Raw genomic sequence first — 25,456 nt, 5'->3', positions numbered from 1 at the left:
GTGGTCAATGTCATGAGACAAAGTATATGTGAACTGCTATATGGAAAATGAATTTGCTCTGTAAATCTTCACCCAAATCACAATTTAAAAAAGAAAATGATGTTTCACTAAATATAGAATATAAATGAAGAAGTAGAAATTATTTAAAAAGAAAAAATAGAACCAAATAGAAATTCTAGACTTGAAAAGTATAATTAAAATGAAAAATTCACAAGAGGGGCTCAAAAGCATTTTGGTCAGGTATCAGAAAAAAATCAGTAAACTTGAAGATAGGTCAATTGAGATTATCCTATCTGAAGAGTAATAAGGCAAAAGAATGAAGAAAAATTAACAGAGGGACTTCCAGTAAGATGGTAGAATAGGCAGACAAGCTACACAGACCCTCTTCAACAAAGAAAAGAGAAACCAATTGACAGAGATACAGAAGCTAATCCTGGAGTTCTGAGCTTTGAAAGGAAGTATACAAAAATGGATTAGGCACCAACTAGTGGAAAATCCTGAATGAAAACAATGAGCACAAAGATAGTCAGAGCTGCAGCCTGTCAGCTACTCTGATGAGACCAACAGCCTGAATACTTCCAAGTGCTCATAGGACCTGAGAATTGACCTAAAGATCAGCCCTGGTCACCAAGGGCTGCAGAGATGACTGCGCTGGTGGCCTATGATGAGGAAGGGAAACAGCAAGTGGGAAGACAACCTGGGCTCTGGATTGTTGGCTGTCCAGAGGATGCAGTCATTTTGAATGTTTACAAGCAGTAGCCATTTTGGATATTTATAGCCACTCCTCAGAAAGAAGATGAGGCAATCTACTTTTGTAGTGATACTGCCTTGGAAACCCAAGGAGGGGTAGCTACGAGTTGGGGCCGACTCAACGGCACATAACAACATAGTGCCCAGGATGCAACCATTTTGAGTATTTACAAGCAAAGGCCATTTTGGATTTTAAAGTGACAGCATTCTCATTTGGATTTCAGGGCCTAAGAATAGGCTTGGTTTGCCAAGGATAACAAGGAAATATAGAAGGCTGACAACATGGAAGGAGGCAGGTGGTAAGGATACAAGTCCTGCCAACTAGCGAACATAGGAGCACAATACCCCTGCTTACATATATAACATGCAAACAAAAAAAAAAGAAAATGAAAATAATGGGCAAGTCACTCCAACATACAATCATCAATTAAATATAAACACAAAAACATCACAATGCCTCAGAGACAACAGAGCATCACAGTCCACACAAAGAAGCAAGATAAAGCAGGAGAAACAAGGGACCAGGATACAGACCCAAAACACATCCTTGAGAAAGAAGCAGCATTGGAACTCCCTGATAAGGAAGTCAAAAGAATAGTATTTATGTACCTTCAATGGATTGAGAGACAGATCAAGGAAAACTCTGACAAAATTGAGAAAAAATACAGAGAAAACCCAAGAACAATTTTGAAAAACAATAAAAGAACAAAATGACAAAATAAACAAAAAATTAGAACAGATACAAAATCTACAGATAGAAATCCAGAAGACTAATACTAATTTTTTTTAGAAATAGATAACACATTGAATGAGCAAAGGAGTAGAATTGAATCAATGGAAGACAGAATTCGTGAGACTGAAGACAAATACCTGAATACTTCTTTGGAAAGAGATCAATCAGAAAAAAGATCAAAACAAAACAAAGAAAGCCTAAGGTTCATGAGGTATACCATCAAAAGGTATAATTTACATGTAATCAGAATTCCAGAACAGGAAGAGACAAATGAAACCACAGAGAAAACTGTCAAAGACTTGTTGGAAGAGAATTTCCCTGGTATGATGAAAGATGAGAACATATCCATTTAAGAAACCCCAAACAGGATAGACCCCAAAAGAAAATCACCAAGACATATCATCATCAAACCCACCAAAACCAAAGACGAAGAAAGAATCCTGAAACAGCATGAGAAAAACGAAAAGTTACCTACAAGGGGCAACCAATAAGATAAGCTTGGATTTCTCAGCAGAAACCATGCAGGCAAGAAGACAATGGGATGGTATATATAAAACTCTGAAAGAGAAAAATGTTCAACTGAGAATTATATACCCAGCAAAATTGTCCCTCGAATATGATGGTGAAATTAGGACATTTCCAGAAATTAAGGGAATTTGTTAAAAACAAGACCAACCTTACAAGACATGCTAAAGGGAGTCCTTTGGACAGAGAACCAACAACAGCAAACAATAACCAACCATTAACATACATGATGACATAACCCAGAAACCAACCAAGTTATGGAAGTATCCAAAGTAAATAAGCCTACAAGACTGTAAACAGGGAGCCAAATACATCAATTGACAAATGAGGATTACTAGAAATCAAAAAGAGGGAAAAAACTGTGTAGTTTCAGAACTTCTAAATGGTAGGGAAGTCAAGACAACTACAAGATAGAACAGACTACTCTAAACTTGGGAAGAAAATTATAAATCACAGGGTGACCTCAAAGAAAAATGATAAACCTTCACATCAAAATAAAAAAGAGGAACACCACAAATATTTAGCAAATACTAAAACAACTTGTAGGAGCTCTGATAGCATAGTGCCTAAGGCACTTGATTGCTAAGCAGAAGGCTCGTGGTTCAAATCCACCAGTCACTCCTCGGAAGGAAGATGGGGCAATCTACTTCCGTCGTGATACTGCCTCGGAAACCCAAGGAGGGGTCGCTATGAGTCGTGTCCGACTCCACGGCACATAACAACAACAACAACAAAACAACTTGATTTCTAACCAGAAGGCTGGCAGTTCAAACCCACCAACCACTCCTCGGAAGGAAGATGGGGCAATCTACTTCCATAGTGATACTGCCTCGGAAGCCCAAGGAGGGATTGCTATGAGTCGGGTCCAACTCGACAGCACAAAACAACAACAATAACAACAAAACAATAGAAATGAAGGAGTGACAACATGTTTCATATACAAAACGAGCTCAGCACAGAAAGTTATATGGAAAAAAGAAATCAGGAACACCACAAGAAAGCACATAACAAAATGACAGTAACAAATTCATACTTCTCAATAATTACATATCTGACAAGGGACTTATCTCTAAAATTTATAGAAAACTCCAACAACTCAGGATTCAAAAGGGAGTCTCATCAGTAATCACCATGCTATTTCCCTCCAGCATCTTAGTGCTTGAAAAACTAGGTACAGCAGTTTGAATTAGGGATTCTGGTGCTTTGAACAGCTCACTGGGTCAGAGTGCACCAAACTCAAAGGAGTAGAATTAGAGAGAAGAAAGGTACAGGGGAAAAAAAATAAAAATAAAAAGATCTATCCTGTGGAGCATGGACAGGCAGCCAAGAGAGGCCATTAGAGACTTCCCTGGGGGAGCGACTGGCAGGCCAGAATGGCCACTCGAGACCTCCCTGGGTTAAGGCAGAAGACACAACACACCAGCATAGCAGTGACCACACCAACACACCAGCGATCACCCCAAGGATCTACCTTCAGCATCTGATTTTATCAGTAACTTGGGTCCTGGCTAGGTGCAAATGGGCATGTCCAGTGCCACTGAAACCCAAGCAGAGAATCCATTGGTGCCCCAGGAGGGTGGGCTCACTCCCCTCTCAGTGGGTCACTGAATAGGCTTGGGTCAGCTTATTGGCACTGAGAGGTCTGCACTTGACTTTATCAGTAATACTGGAACCACAGATTACTGGTAGGCACTCTCCCAACTCCAGCACAGCTGAACCTGAGCGCATCTTTGGTGCAGCGGGTGGGAGGACTCACAGAGGAACTCCAGAGCTGATTGTGGTCTGAGGGGCTGGGGCCAGGGCCACAGGCAGGCAGGGCTGGAAAGAGAAACCCCTGAGGCTGATCATGGAGCTGGGAAGTTGTCTTGGGTTGGCTTTTTGGCACCGAGGGGCCTCGGGAGTGGGGTTTTTATGTGTCTAAGCCTGGCAGAAAGTGGCAACCCCTAACAACTGGAGTCTTTGCTGAAACTGAGAATTTTATCAAACATTCAGGGAAGAGTTGCCACTTACACTACTCAAACTATTCCAGAACATAGAAAAAAATGGAATACTCCCAAATTCATTCTTTGAAGTTAGCATGACACTGATACCAAATCAAGGGAAAGAAACCACTAAAAAGGAAAACTACAGACCAATATCCCTCATGAATATAGGTGCAAAAATCTTCAACAAAATCTTAGCCAACAAAATCTAACAACATATCAAAAAAAAAAAAAAAAACACACAACATCATGACTAAGTGGAATTCATACCAGGTATGCAAGGATGAAAATTCTCCAGTGAAGCCATATGGGCCAGGACTTTTCTTTGTGAGAAGTTTTTTTATGACCTGCCCAATTTCTTCTTTTGAGTCTGTTCAAGTATTCTGTCTCCAAGTGGGAGAGTTTAGGTAGGTTCTGTGTATCTAGAAAGTTGTCCATCTCTTCTAGGTTCTTGAATCTGTTGGAGTACAGTTCTTCATACTATTCTGTAATTATCATTTTTATTTCAGTTGGTTCTGTTGTGATGTCACTCTTTTAATTTATTATTCATGTTATTTGCATCTTCTCTTTCTTTTCCTTTCTTAGATTTGCCAGTAGTTTGTTAATTTTGTTAATCTTTTCAAAGAACCAGCTACTTGTTTTGTTGATTTTCTCTACTGTATTTTTTTTTATTTTCTATTTTGTTTATTTCTGCTCTGATCTTTATTATTTTCTTACTTCTGGATACTGTAGATTTCTTTTGTTGCTCTTTTTCTAATTGTTGGAGTTGTTAAGTTAAAGTGTTGATTTTGTTTCTTCCCTGTTTTTTGATGTGTGGATTCATTGTTATAAATTGACCTCTGAGTACTGCTTTCACTGTGTCCCAAAGATTTTTGTAAGTTGTATCTTCATTCTCATTTGTTTCTAGGAATTTATTTATATAAATACATTTCACAATTTATTTCTTCTGTTACCCTGTAGTTTTTGAATAGTTCATTATTCAGTTTCCACATATTCAATACTTTTTCCTCAATCTTCCTATTATTGATTTCTAATTTTATAGCACTGTGATCCGAGAAGATGCTTCATAGCATTTCATTGTTTTTTAATTTATTGAGGCTTATTTTGTGTCTTAACATATGGTCTACTGTAGAGAATGATCCATGTGCCCTGGAGAAGAATGTGTATTGTGCTTTTGTTGAGTGGACTGCTCTGTATATGGCTATGAGGTCAAGTAGGTTGATTGTGTTGTTGAGTTATGTATCTTTGTTGAGCTTTTTTCTAGTTGTTCTGTCCTTCCTTGAAAATGGTGTGTTAGTCTCCTACTACTACTGTAGAGTTGTCTATTTTTCCTTTCAATTCACTTAATATTTGTTTTATGCATTTTGGAGCACTTTCATTGGATGTATAGATATTAATTATGGTGATGTCTTCTTGGTCAATTGATCCTTTTAGCATCATAAAATGTCCTTCTTTGTCCCTTATGCTGTTTTTCACCTTGAAGTCTATTTTATGAGAAATCAATATTGCCACTCCTGCTCTTTTTTGGTTGTCATTAGCTTGGTATATATTTTTTTTCCACCCCTTAATTTTTAATTTGTTTTTATCTTTGTGTCTAAGGTGGGTCTCTTGTAGGCAGTATATCAATGAGTCTTCTTTTCTTATCCATTCTGCCAATCTGTTTCTCTTAACTGATGCATTTAGTCCATTCACATTGAGTGTAATTAGTGATAGGACTCAGCAAACCCCTTTGGGTTTCCAAGGTGGTAAATCTTTATGGAAGTAGATTGCCCAGTCTTCCTTCCATGGAGTGGCTGGCAAGTTTGAGCCACCAACCTTCTGATTAGCAGTCAAATGCATTAGGCACTAAGCCACCAGAGCTCCTGTGAATTTATTGCTGTTATCCTATTGTTTTGGGTGTGTGTCTGTGTATGTGTTGGTGGTGATTTCCTTGTTTCAAATATTTTTCTGTGCTAAGCTCATTTTGTTATCAGGTGTTTCTTCTCTTTTCTTCATCATCGTTGGTGTGCTTACCAAGCCTGTATGTTTTTCTTCTTTCTGAGTTTGCTTAGGGGGATTGTTACTTTTCTTTGTGGGTACCCTGAAGTAAACTTTTATCTCCTTAAATTTGGAACAGTCAGTTCTATAAAGACATTGTCCTGTCTTCCTCTCCATTTGTAAGTTTTGTAATTAAAGCTTTTATTCCCTCTATTTGCTTTGTTGCTGCTGTTGTCTGCAGACTGAGTCCCTTTTTTCACTGTGTACATTATTTTATGAGCTTATTTTGAGCATCCTTTCTGGTTGTTTCTAGGTGGTGATGTCAAGTGTCCTTATTTTAATCTGTTGTTCTCTGTTGTGAGTTCTCTATTGGAAGGACTCCTTTTAGCATTTGTTGTAGAGTTGTTCTGGTTTTCACAAATTCCCTTAATTTCTATTTTTCTGAGTCTGTCTTGATTTCGCCCTCATATATGAGGGACAACTTGGCTGGATATATAATTCTTGGTTGGAAGTTCTTTTCCTTCGATATTTTATATATGCCATCCCATTGCCTTCTTGCCTGCATGGTTTCTGGTGAGAAATCAGAACTTAGTCTTACTGGTTGTCCATTGTAGGTGACATTTCATTTCTCCCAAGCTGCTCCCAAGATTCTTTCTTTGTCTTTGGTTTTGGAGAGTTTGATTATGGTATGTCTTGGTGACTTTCTCTTGGGATCTATCCTGTATGAGGTTCATTGAGCTTCTTGGACAGATATCTTTTCTTCCTTATGATATGGGGTGAATTTTCTGTTAGCAAGTCTTCCACAATTTTATCAGTGTTTTTCTTTCCTTTTTTTTTTCTTCCTCTTTTTCTGATATTCCAATGAGGCGTATGTTGCTTCCTTTCATGTCATCCCATATAACTTTTTTTTTTGTTGTTGTTGTTGTTAGGTGCATCAAGTCAGCTCTGACTCATAGCAACCCTATGTACGAAAGAACAGAACACTTCCAGGTCCTGTGCAAGCCTCACAATCCTTGCTAAACCTGAGCCCATCGTTGCAGCCCCTGTGTCAATCCATCTCATTGAGGGCCTTCCCCTTCTTCACTGACCATGATATCCTTCTCTAGGGAATGGTCCTTTCTGACAATATGACCAAAGTAGGTCAGCCAAAGTCTAGTCATTCTTGCTTCCAAGGAGCATTGCAGCTGCACCTCTTGAAGGACACATTTGTTTGTTCTTTTGGCAGTGCATGGTACTTTCAGTATTCTTCACCAACACAACTCGAAAGCATCAACTCTTCTTCAGTCTTCCTTATTCATTGTCCAGCTCTCACATGCATATGAGGCAATTGAAAATACCATGGCTTGGGTTAGGCGCACATATAACTCTTAGGTTCTCTGCATTTCTTTTAAATCTTTGTTCTGATTTTTCTTTATACAGGCTGGCATCAAGGGATTTGTCTTCTAGTTGGGAAATGTGCTCTTCAGACATTTATAGTCCACTCTTTGTCCTTCCACTGTGTTGTCCAACTCTGTAATTTTAGTGTTCATATTCTTAATTTCTAATTGCTGTTTTTGTATGAGTTCTAATTGTGCATTTATCTTGTTATTTTGTTCTTGAATGGCTTTCCTGAATTCTTCCAGGGTACTGTCTGTTTTCTTGTTGATTCTGGTTGAGGTGTCCTTGAGCTCTTGGAGAGTCCTATATATACACATTCTGAATTCCTTCTTAGATAGTTCTATTGCTGTTCTTCTTCCATGTTTTTTATGCTGGGGTTTTATTTCTATTGTCCTGTCCTGTTTTTTGTTTGTTTGTTTGTTTGATTTGAGGTTGTCTGTTGTTTCCTAGACATTTTGAAGTTGTTGTCTTTGTTAGTTATGTATTGATTTTTTTCACCCTGATTTTACATTCTACTATATCAAAGTGTGGAACAGGTGTATTTTTTGCTTATTAACTTGGTTGTACTGGTTGCTCTCCAGCTTTCTCTACGCTGGTGGAATCACTGGTAGGATGTGGGTGCAGGCCTCTGTTCGTCATGAAGTGGATTTGTAGTTGAGATGAGCAGGTGTTGTCCACTGTCTGTCATTGTTTCTGTGGCTCCAGAGTTACTGGTGTTACCTGTTGGATGAGGTGTTTAGTGTAATAACTCCTGTTGCCTGGTGGTGGTTTAATGTGTTCCTTCTATTGCATGAGGCAGGGGAGAAGAGGAAAAAAGAAAGAAAGGAAGGAACGAACGAACGAACGAACGAAGGAACGAAGGAAGGAAGGAAAGGCACCAGTAGTGAGTCTCCATTTTCCGCATCTGGGTGAGATAGTTCAGACATCTCTGCCAGGACAGGCAGTGTAGTTTTTGTCTTCGTGAGCCATATACTAATGATGATGACATCCTACTGTCAATTAAAGACCCACAGTTCAAAATTGACAGAAACCTCAGTGGGTAGAGAGCCACTACTTTCCACTTGGATTGACAAGCAGTAAAAACCCAGTACCCTGGTCCTCTCTGTACTAAAAAGGGGTCATGGAAGAGTTGAACCCCAGCCCACTGCTGTGAATTCGCACCAGGGCTCTGCCTACTCAGAGTGAGTTTATCCCTTTCACCCACTCCTTTCTGGACTCCACAATAGCCCAAGCCAAAGGGGTTCTTGATCTGTTTCCCAGTAAGATTATCTACTCACTCTGCCCCCAAGGTTACTGTCAAAAACTCTTTGTGTGAGTATTCTGAGTCCCCAGTGGTGCTGTGGGCTCTGTGATGTGGTTGTTTTTGTTTCTTTTTTTGACTACTTCCCTTCACTGACCTCTTTTGTATTTCTAATGAGTCCTCTCCTTTTTGTCTCTCTGTCTCTGCCAACTAGGCAGGTTCATTTATTTTCCCCAATTGTTTAATCTGCTCTTTTCCTCTACCTTCACTAAATCTGATACTTTAGCTTCTCCTTAGTTGTTCTCAACTCCAGTACCATTATTTCTATCTGCTTTACCTAGTTATTCAGGGATTATGTTGTTCGAGGGAACAAATGTGTGGGTTATAGGTACAATGCCATCTTCCCACTCTCTGAGATTTGTATTTTCTTTATGTTGAGGTGAAAATCACACTGAAGACTGGAGTCTTTGATCTTCATCAGTAAGTGCTTCAATTCCTCTTCACTTTCAGCAAGCAAGGTTGTATCATCTGTGATCAGAGGTTGTTAAGGAGCCTTTCTCCAATCCTGATGACATGTTCTTCTTCAAACAGTCCACCTTTTTGGATTATGTGCTCAGCATACACATTAAATAAGAATAGTGAAAGGATACAACCCTGACACATACCTTTCCTGATTTTAAACCATGTAGTATACCCTTGGTCTATGTAAAGGTTCTTCATGAGCAGTTAAGTGTTCTGGAATTCCCATTCTTCATAATTTGTAATGATCTATACAGTCATATGTCTTTGTATAGTTAACTAAACACAAGCAAACATTTTTCTGATATTCTCTGCTGTCAGCCAAGATCCATCTAAACAATGATATCCCTCATTCCATGTCATCTTCCTAATATGGCTTGAATTTCTAATAGTTCCTTGTCTATGTACTGCTGCAACAGTTTTTTTGAATTATTCTTAGCAAAATTTTACTTGCACATGATATTAATGATATTGTTCGATAATTTTTGGATCACCTTTCTTCGGGATGGGCACAAATATGTATGTTTCCAGTCAGTTGGCCACGTATCTATCTTCAAATTTCTTGGCATAGATGAGTGAGGGCTTCCAGTGTTGCATCGTTTATTGGTATTCCATCAATTCCTGGAGCCATCTGTTGCTCCATGGAAGGAAAATGGGCAATCTACTTCCACAAAGATTTACTGCCTTGGAAACCCAATGAGGGTTGCTATGAGTCAGAAATGACTCAATGACAGTGGGTTTGATTTTTGGTAGGTAGACAGATATATTGAAAAGTTACCCCATGCAAACAGTGACCAAGAGAAAGCTGAAGTGGCTATACTAATATTAAACAAAATAGACTTGAAGACTAAAATTGTTACAAAATACAAATAAGGATATTATATCATGATTTTAAAAAATCATTCCATCAGGAAAATATAACAATTATAAACACATATGTACCTAGGAACAAGGTTTCAAAATATAACCAGAAAAAAATGGACAGAACTGAAGGGATAAACTAACACTTCAACATAATAGAGATTTCAATTCAAATTTCAATAGTGGATAGACAACTAAACAGAAGATCAGCACATAAACAGATATACTCAACAGAGAAAGATGTCCTTTACCTGCATACTACTGTATTATGAGAAAAGCCCTAGCAACAAAGAAAGTCCTTTCAATTATCTGCTTTTCTACCAATTTTTATACTGACATCAAAACAAAAGATTATTGCTTATTCAAAGCAAATGTTCATGATGAAAATTATTCTTTGCCAAATATTAATATTTTAACATGGAAACTGTGCACTTCAATTTTTCCCCCTTATAAAATTTCCTTTTACACTAACATAGAAAACTAATTGTACATTAAATAATCACCATAAAATTCCCATTAACATTGCTGGTTGTTTATTTTTAGTTGAGTAAACCACAGTTAAAAATACTGTATGGTAAAATTATTAACTTACTAGTAAAAGTTCAAAGGAAATTTGTTGAAAATAAATTACAAGGTATTATACATTCTCAAGTATCTTTTTTTTCCCATAGCATTTAAAATCAAAGATTAAAGTAATTCATCCCTTCATGCCTTTTTGTTATTAAAAGAAGCCTTAGCCATATTTTCTTTGAAGAAATTAAAAATGCATTGCAGATAATTAACTAAACATAACAAAGAAAAAGGAAACAGGAATATTAAGATTCACATTCTATTCTCAGCTAAAATATCTAGTTCTCAACACTTTATCTTAAAATGTGTTCTATTCATTTTCAATCCAATTGCCATGGCTACATAAAGAAAAAAAATGTAAAGCAAGAAGATACACAGTTTTCTAGTTATAAGGAGTAATTCCTTTCTAATTTATTCTCCATGTTAATTTAGCTCTATTTTATCAACTAATTTTACTCTCCAAACTTACCCTAAAATTATTATAAATGCAAATCTTAAGTTTAAAATCACTAGGAAACAACTTTTTCTAATATAACTTTTAAGCTCTTATAACTTTTAAAAGTCTTCTAAACTGTTGATTTAACTTAAATTACCAAAGGCTATAGGAAAAGGTGAAAAAGAGAAGGGCCCATCAAATATTTAGCTTCCTAATACCAGTACTTAGAAATTTATTTTATGTCCTTATATTGGTAGGCAACCAGAACAACTGCTCACGTTTACTCTTTCTTCAGGTTTGTTTCTTTGAATATTCCAGGTAAAATAAACCTACCCATGACCCATTGCACCATTAGCTGGTTTTACTATAAAAGTTTTCTGCTTCCGTTTTTTCTTCAATTCTTTCACATAATTCTGAAATTGAGTATATTCAGCAGGGAAAATCCATGTTCGAGGAACAAAGGTATAATCCAGGGGCCGAGACTTTATCATTCTGTAAATTAGAGATAATAAGAAAAATAATTTCTATTAAAACTTTTCTAAATTTTCTTTTTCAGTGCCATTGACATTTCCCACACAGATTTAAAATCAAAATCCCTCCATTTCTTTACGTAGTCATTCATCTATTGACTCATTCAATAAATGTCTAGTAAGCACTCCTGTTTACTAGACACTATCCTAGAATGTACATGTTACTAGAGCAAATAATTATCTTTGTATATACTATGTGCTAGGTCATGGGCATAGTAACATAAATTAATATAGTTTCTGCTCTGGGAAGTTACACATAGACTAGCAATTACAAACAATGTCATAGGTGCAATAAAGGCATATAAGGTCAAGTATCAGGAGGAAGGTATCATTAACTCTGTCAGAGATGGATGTGGGAAATAGAAAATAGTTAAGGTCAGATGCCATTTATCTTACTTTTTTCTAAAGATGATTTTGAGTCCTTTGTTTTGGATGGGAACAGTTTTTGAATGCCTTCTCCTCCAGTGGTTTTTAGATTTTCCTGAAAATCTAAAATTTAACTTCTCTGAGAAAGCAACAAGATGCCTCTGAGGTAGTAGAGATTTTCTTTATATGAACACTTATACTTTTTGTTGTGGGCTAAAAACATTCATCTTGATAGTTTGGCACTTACTAAAAATTAGGTTGCCTGTTTAGTCCCTAATTTAAGGATTATACCAAGTATAAAATGTTTACTTTTGATTAATTCCAAATGTTAACTATTTTTGTACACATACATTTCCAAATGCAAATGAAGAAATTATGAGAAAGACTTTAAAATATTACCTATTAAAGAAAATCTCATCGTTTCAAAAACAAGTCTTCTTTCAAAAGGTATGGAAGTCTTTTATAAATTAGCAGATACTTTTTCCAATTGAGAGTGGTAAAAACTAAAATGGAACCATAATATATAGTATGCATATACCAAACCAAACTCACTGCCATTGAGTGGATTCCAACTCCTAGCAACTCCTCGTTGGGTTTCCAAGGTGGTAAATCTTCACGAAAGTAGATTGCCCAGTCTTCCTTCTGCAGAGTGGCTGATGGGTTTGAACTGCCAACCTTCTGGCTAGCAGTCAAATGCCTTAGGCACTATGCCACCAGAGCTCCTTAATATGCATATATTCAAACTCACTCACTATCATGGAGTCGTTTCTGACTCATAGCGACCCCCATTGGGTTTCTGAGGCTGTAAATCTTTACAGAAGTAGATTGCCCAGTCTTTCTTCCACAGAGCATCTGGTGGGTTTGAACCATTGACCTTCCAGTTAGCAGTCAAGTGTCTTATTCATTATGCCACCAGAGCGCCTTAGTATGCATATAAGTAAGCCTAAATTCTAAGACTGGAGTGTGGAAATACATCAGCCACACGACTCCCACAACTGGAGCTTCATACAGTTAGCATTTATGATGTGCTTTTTCAAGAGAACCCTATAAGAAAGTAATGTTTCTGCTATGAGAAGGCAGATAATTGCCAATCTTTCTGTCAATCCAGATTAAGCCAACAAGCTAAATAATTTGAGTGAAAAATAGGCTAAATTCACATTAAAAATCTAAAAGGCCACAATAAAAATACTAATGTCCTTGCTTTTGTTTCCAAAACTTTTATATATATTATTATGTATTTTTAAATGATATGAAATTAGATCAAGTTAACATTTTAATTAGATCAATGTGGGAGGAAAATCCAGGAGTACATTTGTTCAGAAAAAAACACCTTATTCCATTTGGGTAATCTAACACAAATTCTTTGACATAAACACACCACTGCTCACTTACCAACATGGTTAGTTTCAAAAAATCAGGTCATTAAGCAAAAATTAACATTATATAAAAATGGAGGATGACCACATCAGATCACAAAATGGAGGATGACTGCCTCCTCCATATACATAACTGCCAAATTACATCATTACATAACTGACAAACAACTGAGAATCATGGTCCACCCAAGATGACACATAATATTAACCATCACAGTCAGCATTACTCTCATCTCGCACCTGTCAGATGTACATTGTTAATATGCAAAACAGTAGGAGATTTCTTACTGTTGTAAATACCAAATGTAGGATAATGAGATAGTCAACAAATTAGAAGAAAGTGTATGTATAGCCTTAAAAGAGACATGAAGTTTTACTAAAGAATTTGAGAGTCTGGGATAATTTCTGACTAAAATTATGTCATAGATTTACTAAATCATATTAAGCAAATAATTAGTTAACTCTATTTTTATATTACTAGCCATAACTTTTCAACTAAAAGAAAACTATGTTTTCATTAAGGAGAATTTCAAGCATTCTATAAAATGAGAAATAACCTATTTTCAATTACCATCTACCTTCATCACCTCCCGACTATAAGCACATCTGCTTTTTAGAAAGCATCCAGAATGTTCTTTTCAAAATGCAAATCTTGTCTTATTACCACTGGCCCATACTTTTAACTATAGTTCCCCCATGGCACTTACTATAAAGACCATCATCCATCACCCTTCGGCCTCGTCTCTCCCCTGTTCCCATCACTCTGTGTTCCAGCTACCCTTGGCCTTATTCCAATGTCTTAACTATTCATGTTTTCTCCCACCACATGACCTACACACATGCTATTCTTCTTGCCTGAAAGGCACTTACTTATCATCGTCAGCAGTAAACTCCTACTCATCGATGTATTTCATATTTCATCACTTTCTCAGAGAAACTATCTAGTATCTCCCTCATTAAGTCAGAGGTGCTTTAATATTCATTGTTTTAGAACTATGTACCTCTATTTCTCAGCACTTATCAAAGTTGCCGCTTATTGTTTTAAGAGCCATTGTCTGCTTGTGATCACCTCATGTGGCCACAGCTCAGCAGAGTGTCTGGCATATGTTGTTGTTAGATACCATCAAGTCACTGCCAACTCATAGCAACCCTATGTATAAAAGAACAAAACGTTGCCTGGTCCTGTGCCATCCTCACAATAGTAGATATGGACAGCTTGTTGTTGTTGTTATGTGCTGTCGAGTCGAACCTGACTCATAGCGACTCCTCCTTGGGTTTTCGAGGCAGTATCACTACGGAAGTAGATTGCCCAACCTTCCTTCTGAGGAGTGGGTTTGAACCGTGAGCCTTCTGGTTAGCAGTCAAATGCCTTAGGCACTACACTACCAGAGCTCCTTGAATAGCATGTCGTAGGTAATTAATGTATTTTAAATAAAATAAATAGATAAAATACATGTCCAAATCTTTACAGAAACATTTCCCTTTCCTCAGAGTTTCAGTCTTCTTCCTGTGTTCCCTGTTAATAAATCTTACTACCTATACAATAGTCTAAGCCACAAAGGTGTCATCTAAGAAGTTTTCAAGTCCTGTAAATTCTACCTCCTTAATATCTTCCAGATTTATCTCTTTGCCCCATTCCCACTATCTCTCTCTTGGTTTAGATGTTCATCACTTCTCACCTACACCTTGCCAATCATCTCTTCACAAGGCTTTCTATCTCTGATCCTACCTTTGTCTAATCTATTATCCACAGTGTGACCAAGGTTATCTGAAACATTATTTCTCTACTTCAATCTATTAAATAACCCCTCATTTCTCTCAGGATAAGATGAAAGGTTCATTGAGTAGATAAAGAGATTAATGAGTGAGAGATTAAATAACTTAAATATTATAACATGGCCTGGCTTTTACATATATCTCCACATCATCTTGAGCCTCCCAATATCCTACATAACAATAGAATCCCAAACACATCACGTTGCTTCAAGTCTCTACATATTTTCTCCTACTGTTGTTTTTATCTCTTTTAAAGGATGAACTCCTACACATATTTCAATACCCACTTTCACATGGCCAGAAAGCCTTCCCTGCCTTCCCAGAGATGATCTCTCCCACCATGCTAGTCATCACCACACATCGACCCTACTTTAATGTAGCACTATCAAACAATATTCTGTGTTATTATTTTTCTCCTTTAGTACACCTGGAAGTTCAGGCAGGGACTAGGCCCTATTTATCTTGCTTTGTTAATGCTTAGCTGTCTCTAGGGTATTTAGTACACATGCAAAAGTATTTGTTGAATGAATGGATACATAATTATAAACTTTCACATGGAAGCATATTTATATTTAACTACACATACAAGTTTACTAAGCTTTTTCCGTGAAAAAGACCACAATTTTTTAAAAAAATTATCTCACTTTATCACTAAACTTACTTTAAACTAAAAAAATGTAATCAATAGAAGCATCAAATGTGTAGGAATTTTGCAGTTCATCTGGTAAAAGATGTATCTGTTAACAGTTTTCCCATGAAAGCAGCTTGTTAGGTCAAAGCAAACATTGATCTCAGCGATAAATATATGTCATGTATATCCATGGCATGTATGTGTGTGTCTACATGTATGCGTGCACACACACAGAGTACAGTGCCTGGCATATAAAAATGCTTAATAACCAATATGAACACATACACATGACATATAATGCAAATATATAGAGAGATATAGATGTAGATATATATTCCTATGAGATTTTCCTGAAAATAAACAAGTGTATGCAGACTGCTTCATAGAGATAACCTCTTACATTTTAAAGAAAAACTTCTGGCTAGAGAGGTGGCAAGTGGCAGCAGAAAGAGCCCTGCAATTCTGAAGACTAGAATTCTGCTGTCTCTGCTATTTATTTCTTTGACTTTGTGCAAGATACTCATTTCTCCGACCTTCAGTTATCTGCTTTGCAAAGTAAAGAACTATAACCAAGGATCTTTCCAGAACCTTTTATCTCTAAGATTCTATCTATGCCATCTAAATATCACTTCAAACTAATGTACCCTTGTGTGAAAGACAGCAATACAATATCCATAATATAAATTTTCAACAGGTCTTCTCTATTACAAGGAAAAGAAAATTACTTGGTCATATTTCTTGCTAAGAAATCCTTTCTACAGATCTCCCCCATTCCTGGAAAATGGTTGATCCTCTGGAAAATAAAAAGGTAAAAGTTAACACTCTTATTGATTTAATGAATATATACATTTATACTGTAACACAGTTAAATCTTTGAGTTTCATATTTTTATAAATTGGTAATTATTATGGTAAAATACTTAAAAATTAAATGACCATAATTAATTTGTTGAATTAGAGAATCTATGTTAATCAGAGAATAAAATTGCAAAATTTTAAAGAATCAGAAAAAAAGTGTGTACATAGATGTTAAAGTTACAACTGTCTATAGTATGTGGTAAATCAATGTCCAAATTATTTTTCTTATTGTAGATTTACTACATTCATACATATGTATTGTAGAAAAATTGGTAGAAAATGAACTTACCATATTTCTTCCCTTTAGTCAATTTTTTGTTACCCTGTACACTAGTAGATAAAGACTATATACAAAATATCAGTTGTCTAAAATCCTTTTATTTGGCTTTTTAGTTTGATACACGTTTTTCTTCTGAATATAAGGTTGTGTCAAACCCTAAAAAAACAAACTCTTTGCCATCAAGTTGAGTCTGACTCATAACAACCCTATAGGACAGAGTAGAACCTCCCCATGGGGTTTCTGAGGCTGTAATCTTTACAGAAGCAGACTACCACATCTTTCTCCTGTGGAGCAGCTGGTAAATTCAAATCAATGACCTTCTGGTTAGCAGCCAAGGGTTAACCACTTGCTACCAGGGCTCCTCAAGTTTGTATTACATTCTAAAATTACATGTATATATATGTTATTACAAAGAGCTCTGGTGGTGTAGTGGATAAGGCATTTGGCTGCTGATCAGAAGGTCAGTGGTTCAAACCCACTGACCCAGGGAAGGAAGATGGGGCAATCTACTTCCATAAAGATTTAGAGCCTTGGAAGCCCAATAGGGGTCGCTATGAATCCACAACTCAACAGCGTTTAGTTTGATTTTATATAATTATATACAGATCTATATATCTTTGTAATGTTAGTTATTTGTATCTACCTATCTACATATATATGTCTGACATTACAAAGTATTTGCACTTCCTGATGTCTCTATACAATCTATTCCACATCACTTATCTTTAAGAACAATGTAAAATATCAACCTAGTGAGAGTTTTCTTCCCTAAATTCTTCCTAAAAGATAGAAAAATGTTAAAAGTTAACCTTTTGAAAAGAAGGTAGGCTTTATGTCGAGTCATTACAACCGAAGAGAGATAAAACTGGTAAATCAAGAGAGTTAGAACTGAAATTTAAAGCATCAACAGATTAAGAACCCTATCTAAAAGAAATTATGGTGGAATTCATATAGCTTTACTCATGACTAATAATTCATCATGATTAATTTCCCACCTGGTAATTTTGCAACTCTGAAATCTTTTCCTGTTGAACGGCAGAATCACACCATATAAGGTTACTTGTTTCATCTTCATCTGGAGTTTTCAAAAATCCCATTTCATCTATTACTAAACGAACTGCAAGTAAACAGTAAAATTAAACCATAATTAAAATACTTCTGCGATATATTCATTGTGACTTTTTTTTGGTACATAAATATTTCAGTTCATAGTTTTTGCTTGCAATAATGCATTAGTTTATAGTATAACCTTATTTTTAGTTACAATAGCTTTCTCTAGGATCCATTTATACTCAATAGTAACTGAGAGCTGTTTCTGGGTTACACCCAAAATGCTTAGTTTTAGTCATCTGAGATTTAACGGGTACAGAAATTATTTATGGCACAAGGAAAACACACACACACACTTAAGACAACACTTCTATTCAGGTAAATGTGCATTTGCAGCTTTTTTGTGACTTCGGAATAGGTACAAAAGGGCAAAGGAAAAAATAGCCCGTGGTCACGGACCTATCCTATACTTTCCACCTCTCTAGTTCAAATTATTTTAGCACTTAAAGTCAAGTCACATGTGTTGACTCAAGATATGAAATAATGAAGCGGAATTCAAAGAAAAGATGTGGACACAGCAGTCCTCTCTGCTCCCATTCCTGTAATCTTATGTATTCAGTGAAAATCCTCTTTTTTCAAACTATTTATGTGCTCTTCCAGAATCACACTTAACATATTGACATTTTTCTGTGCAATAAATTCTACTTTAAAATAAGGATAAGCAAAATACTTAGGATAATTTTGGGATTCCAAAAGAATTCTGAGTCTAAACAAAATAGTGTTATCTATCAGCAGGACTTCAACATTTTGTTTTTAATTGTTTTCTTTTTACGGTACACAGTATATGAGGAGGAATGGTAAAGAAGGATCAATTATCTGAAAGACTTGCCTCAAGTATGAAACTGACGTACAGACACCTGTTGGCCTCAAGTCCTGAGGGTTCTTGATTATTTTTTGGCTGAAGAGAAAGACAGGATTTTTTATGCTACAGTGCCTGAAATTACAGGCTTAAAAGAAAAAGACCCTAGTTGGGGATAGATATAATGAAGAAGGGAACTGCTGAGTTGAAGTTACTGTTTGCCATGACAGGCCTTATGGAGCCTGGGATTGTTCTGGAGGCTCAGGTGACAATGCACAGCACGAGAGTTGGGGAAAAGCCATTTATTCCTCTCTTATCTGCCACAGACCCCATACTGCACTGGCTTTCTGAGGGTTCAGGAGCTGCTGTGACACTTAAAGCTCATATTGAGGGCAAGGGCACAACTCAAAAGACACATTTAACTCAATGGACTCAGAGACAACAGCAGAAGAGGAACTCAGGAGCATACTTGGTCCTGAGTACATGAGACATAATTCCAGAGAACTCTGAGAAATACCTGGGGAGACCTTGGTGAGCAAAATGGAACTCCTGCAGCTATAGAGGGGTGGCAAAACTGAGCAATCAAAATGTGGATATTAATGTACACACAAGCTAGTGAAGCCTGAGAACTTTCTAGCTGTGTGAGAATAGTGAGGAAGATCCACTCTCTTTAGATCTATAAAATCAAACCTATAAGGTAACTCAGGAGCTCTGGTAGCATAGTGCCTAAGGCACTTGACTGCTAACCAGAAGGCTGGCGGTTCAAACCCACCAGCCACTCCTCGGAAGGAAGGTTGGGCATTCCTACTTCCGTAGTGATGCTGCCTCGGAAACCCAAGGAGGGGTCGCTATGAGTCGGGGCTGACTCGATGGCAAATAACAACAACAACAACATAAGGTAACTCATATAGAAATCTCTTTCATTATGAAATTCAAAATTTGAAGAGCTGGTTGAAATTCAAAGAAAAAATACAATGACAGATTAAACTGTCACTTTCTTCAACTAAGCAACTTAATCTTTCTTCTCAGTTAAAATTTTAGAAATTAATTGGTATCTTTATAAGGTCATCTTTCTCCAGTGCATAGGAAAGTAATAATTTTAACATGTCAGTTCCAAATAAAAGGTTGTTGATAGCTGAAGCCTAAAATCGATGCTTTTAACTATTGGTCTTTTAGGATATCTTTTTCAAAATAGGTGACATAATGGTCACCATATTCAATTTCCACCAAATAAACTCCCTATTGACAAAATAGAGAGAAGCACATCAACCATTTTTCTAATTTCCATACTTAGGCAATTCTCCTCAATCTTTCCTGTCCCCATTTAATGAAAATTACACAAAATACATACCTCACAAATTTATTTTCCAGAGGCTGTTCAGGAATTATAAAAGTGGGAACACATGTAACAACTCTCTAAATTTCTTAATGTCCCTCATTTTTTATTTTATTTTATTTAAGCAACATGATATAGTAAGAACAACACAGAAGTCAGAATCAAAGTAAGTCAAGTTCTAGTCCTACTTTTGCCAGCTGTGTGACCTTGGTTAAGATACTAACTCTCATTAAGCTTCAGTTTCTTCGATTGTTTTAGAGTAATAATAATACTTCAGGTTGTTGTTGGCCTGTATCAAGGGCATTATGAAAAATAGTAATATAAAAATAGTATTAAAAATGCAATTAGTTATTAGGAATACTGTGATGATATATTTCACCATTCCACAATGTGTCTCCATGAAGAACTATGAAATTTCTCTTGATACTTATGAATAGAATAAATCATATTTATTTTGAAAAAACAGTATTATTTCTTCTTCTTGGAACTAGGAGCTTTATAATCAATTGTGTTTCAATATTTGTGTTGGTGGCCAAGAAACTGAGCTAAATCTCTGCCAACTAACTACAGTGGATCTCACTGGAATGTATTTTGTGTTCTAATCAGCCATGAGATTCATTTTGTTTTGTCATTTCTATTTTTCCTTAATTATTTTCTTATTTTTGTGTTTTTATGTAGAATACAGAATCATTAGCCACAAATCAATCAGCCACTTAAAACTCTTGATGAGGGTGAGGAAGGAACAGGGAGAATGGTATCCTATTTCACAGGGTTATTTAGATGATTAAATGAGATAATGCATGTGAATATATAGGGTCAAATATAAAGGGTTAACAAGAGCTTGGCTGCTAACCAAAAGGATAGTGGTTCAAACCTACCAGTGGCTCTACGGGAAAAAGACCTGATCTGCTCCCTTAAAGATTATAGCCTAACAAACACAATGGAGCAGTTCTACTCTATCACATGGGATTTCTGTGAGTTGAAAATTGACTCAACAGCATCTAACAATAACAAAGATTAATATCAAAGTTAGTAGCAATCAGAGTATTCTACAAGAGGAAAAAAGTAACACCAGGGCTAAAGTGTGGGTGTCCTGACTATGGCCTAATTATCTTTCCCTTACATGATTCAACCTGTCAAGGGAGCACTAATTAAATTCCAAGAAATAAGCTATTGTGTTTCACTAGGTGAAATAAGGGGAAAGCAGGTAGCACTTTCTCCTTGACACTTGTCAATTTTCCCTTTCCCTCCTTTAAACTTGGCTCTGTATCCTCCCAAAGTCCCTGCACAAAGCTCCAAGCTGAATCAGCCTAATGAATTGTGCTAAACACAACTAAATAGACAAAAAGGCCTGGGTATCAGTATGAAAGGAGCTCCGGTTGCGTAGTGCCTAAGGCACTTAACTGCTAATCAGAAGGCTGGCGGTTCAAACCCACCAGCCACTCCTCAGAAGGAAGGTTGGGCAATCTACTTCCATAGTGATACTGCCTTGGAAACCCAAGGAGAGGTCACTATGAGTAGGGTCTGACTCGACGGCACATAACAACAACATCAGTATGAAGGCTGATGCAACTCCAACACTAAGGAAAACTACTGAGAAAATAAGGGTGAGAACTGCATTTAATACCCTTCTTTGGATCAAGACTGAAGCCCACCAGAACTTTAAGAGTAAACAAGAGGAAAAAACATTACCACCACCCATCAATCACTTTTATGATGTTCACCTAACCCTTGTTATTTCACTCCAGAAAATACGCTGCAAATAAACCCTGAGCCTTTCATACTTTCTCACCCTCCCACAATAATTTGCTTAAAGTTTTCTCCTCTGAGGAACAGTTTTTAAAATACAATGTTGGGAGATCTCAATTCCAATGAAATATTCTATTGCTTGCTGATGAAGTTTGGTGAATTATTTACTATAAATAGAAATGAGAGCTCTAAGATTAAGAAGGGTAAGAAGAGTTAATAACCTAGAGGTTCAGAGGTAACTTTCTGCAACGTAGTTAATGTAAAATTGTTCAAGTACAAAGGTTATTTGAGTACTTGGTTTTTGTAAAGCATTTTACAATGCTAGGCACAATATCTTAACTTAAAGGAATTAATTATTGATTTAAATGAATTAATTCATTTTAGCCACAACTGAAAAAAATGCATTAGAGGGATGTAACTTTCCTAAGCATATCTATATTTAAAGATTACAGATATGGTCATTGGTTTTTAATGTTCATATTACTTTATACTTGATTTACTAACTACTAAACAAAAACATATATATTTATCCAATTAATAACTAACTCTTTTAGCTTACAATGATAATCTATTAGATTGATATGTAAAATATCTCATGAAAAAAGTTACAGGAGGCATTTAAAAATCCATTCCATAAAGATAACTATCTCTATGAAGTATTACATTGTTTGTAACACCAAACTAATCTTTCCTACAATTATGAAAATCTCATGATTCTAATGAGACCTACCAATTTCAAACTTTGTCCCAGCAACATTTGCTGTGATGTTCTCCTTCTTTTTCTTCTTTCTGACCTTCCTCTTTATTGTGCTTTCATAAGGCAATTCTGTATCCAGATCCAAGTGAGAAGTTCCCTGAATAACTTCTAAAGAAATGTAGAACAACAAAATATCAATAAAATAATAAAAACTCCAGTCTTAGAAAACACAAATTCCCCCCAAGCAAGGTAAAATTGTAATTCTGGTACTTTAAAAGTCCCCAATTAATTTTTGATACTTAAAATAATCAGCTGTAATGATCTAGAATATATGATGCATCGATATTTTATATCATGGTTAAGTTGATCTGCTTACCTCCTTCTTGTGGAAGAGATGGCATTATTGCCTATGCTGATTACCAAGTACTGTATGCCACTGAACCAGCTCTCAGGAAATCTGAAAGACCTGCATTAGTCTAAGTAGGATATGGCCCCAAATTACTGAAAGTTCCTATCATATTATCTTGGTGGAATCCTCAGATTTCAGGGCACTGAAGTCATGGGATAAGAAGGTACCTGTAGGGATTTAAAAATAGTCATTTTAAAGCAAAGTAACATTTATGAAATATTTTTTATATGACAATACTATTGTGTTTAAAGGGTAAGTACAGGCAAAAGTTAATGGGTTCAATCAACAAATATTTGTTAATCAATTAATTACATTTTATACAAAATGCCAACTGATAGTTCCCTCCTGAAAGAGCATATAGTCTAGTGGAGGAGATTTTATTTAAATCACATTATATTTACATACAGTAAACAACATACCATGCATAATACCAACAATAACATATTCACTGCCATTTATTGAACATTTATTATCTGAGGGATTAATATTATATGATTTGATTTTTCAACAAACTTGTAAGGTAGAAGATTTTATTCTCTTCTTACAGATAAATAAATTGAGTTTAAAGGACAAATAATTTTGTCTATCTTACAAAGATAGTAACTGATAAAGTGAAGATTAAAATGAATATCTTTCTGATGCCAAAGCCAGTGCCCTTAACCAGGACCCCTAGACCACCAATCCAATGCTTGACACAGAGCTGCAGCATTGCTTTTAATATGATATAATGAATTAAATGTCTGGATAAAGGTTACAGGCTAAAAAAATACAGAGAAAAGTGATTCTTTTCAAGTGGGGTTTTGGGGCAAGTACAAAACAGATCACATTTTAATTGTGCCTTTAAAAATGAGAACAATTTTGAAGGGCAGAAAATGAAAGCAGTTATTACTATGATGATCTTATTTGGGCACATAGGGGAATATAATAAACATTTTTCAGTGAATGAACTAATTTGATTTGGCTATACTTCAACATGGTTTACATTATACTTTACTTATATTTTCATTATATACGTAGGAACCCAGCATTTATGCCCAGAGACTAGAATAGACTCTGCTCAGTCTATAAGTATTTCTCCCATCATGTTGTAAGAATCTTTGAGCTCTTGTAAAATGACTCTATATTCAATAAAAAAAAAAAAACTATAATGAAAAAAACCTATTACAATGAAAAAGATATGATGTTAACATTTTTAATAACAAATTCAGTAACATAAAATGTGACTCTCACATATATTACCTCAATACTCATTATAAAAAACCAAACCAAACTCACTGCCACCGAGTGAGATTTGACTAATAATGACCCCTCCTTGGGTTTCCGACGAGCTCTGGTGGCATAGTGCCTAAGGCACTTGACTGCTCACCAGAAGGCTGACAGTTCAAACCCACCAGCCATTGCTCAGAAGGAAGGTTGGGCAATCTACTTCCATAGTGATATTGACTCGGAAATCCAAGGAGGGGTCGCTATGAGTCGGATCCAACTCTATGGTAATGATAAAAAAACAAATTAAACCCACTGCCGTAGAGTCAGATCCAACTCATAGAGACCCCCGCTTGGGTTTCTGAGACAGTATCACTACGGAAGTAGATTGCCCAACCTTCCTTCTGAGGAGTAGCTGGTGGGTTTGAACCTCCAGCCTTCTGCTGAGCAGTCAGGTGCCTTAGGCACTATATCACCATATTCATTATTAATGATACAAATATTATTTTTAAAAATTTAGAATTTAATTTGTTCTCAGGTATCTTTTTGCTATAAGACTTCTGTAGGATAATTCAGCATCAAAACTAGAGAATTAATATGTATTACAGGCCATTTGTAGGCAGGCTTTATGTTGAGAGCCTGTAATATTTTATTCTATTAACAAACCTGGAACTTAGAAATCTTCCACTCCCCATATTCTAGATATGGCAACTAAGAATAAATAATAATAATAATAAAGGCAGCACAGTTTAGAAATATAAAACCTAGGATTTGAACACAAATTCCAATTCTGTCCAATAGCATTGTATTCATCGAGCTCCACTCTTTTCAGAACTTCACGCTAATATGCCATACAGATGTAGAAGAAATTTGCAAACCTATTACAGTATATTGGTATATTCTGGGAATTCACAAGACTTCAAAGAGTGAAATCACAGTAAATATCCCTAACATGCTTTTATCTCCCAGTTCCAAGCTAAAAACAAACTAGATCACTATTCAGAATAAAATAAAAGAGTACCCTGAAGTCCAGTTTGACTTATTTCCGGAGGCTTTCTGGTGCTCTAGGGAGGTAACAATTTGACTGTACAAATCTTCATCCCAGCATCTTGTTACTAAAGTAAACAAAGGTCCTCTTCATGGTAACAGGGTACTCATTACATTAAAAGTAGGTGACAAAGTCAACAAGAGCGGGAGTACTGTGTTTACCTAACTATTTCAACAAACATATTTTGTTCATTTATGACTTAAATGATGAGCAAAATGATTTTAATTTGTATAGAACTCAAATTAAGAACTTTTACTATACTCCCTGTTTACACAGGAATTTAAAGCACTTAAAATTATTCTATCCATATGTATATGTA

General features: G+C 36.0%; 1 protein-coding gene across 1 annotated transcript in view; it reads right to left on the bottom strand.

Moving 5' to 3' along the window:
- Nucleotides 1–22,878, bottom strand: part of TTLL7 (tubulin tyrosine ligase like 7) — a 171,449-nt gene extending 148,571 nt beyond the window's left edge. Inside the window, exons 1-5 of the mRNA XM_007947546.2 lie at nucleotides 22,854–22,878; nucleotides 22,511–22,642; nucleotides 17,782–17,903; nucleotides 16,375–16,442; nucleotides 11,304–11,462 (exon numbers count right to left, since the gene is read on the bottom strand). Of these exons, the coding sequence (XP_007945737.1) occupies nucleotides 11,304–11,462; nucleotides 16,375–16,442; nucleotides 17,782–17,903; nucleotides 22,511–22,642; nucleotides 22,854–22,878 (506 nt within the window). The remainder of the gene's footprint in view (nucleotides 1–11,303; nucleotides 11,463–16,374; nucleotides 16,443–17,781; nucleotides 17,904–22,510; nucleotides 22,643–22,853) is intronic.
- Nucleotides 22,879–25,456: the final 2,578 nt, after the last annotated feature.

This window comes from Orycteropus afer, unplaced genomic scaffold, assembly GCF_000298275.1.
Source record: "Orycteropus afer afer isolate SDZICR_OR568_19922 unplaced genomic scaffold, OryAfe1.0 scaffold00189, whole genome shotgun sequence".
Lineage (NCBI taxonomy): Eukaryota > Metazoa > Chordata > Mammalia > Tubulidentata > Orycteropodidae > Orycteropus > Orycteropus afer.
This window is presented reverse-complemented; position numbering and strand designations above follow the sequence as displayed.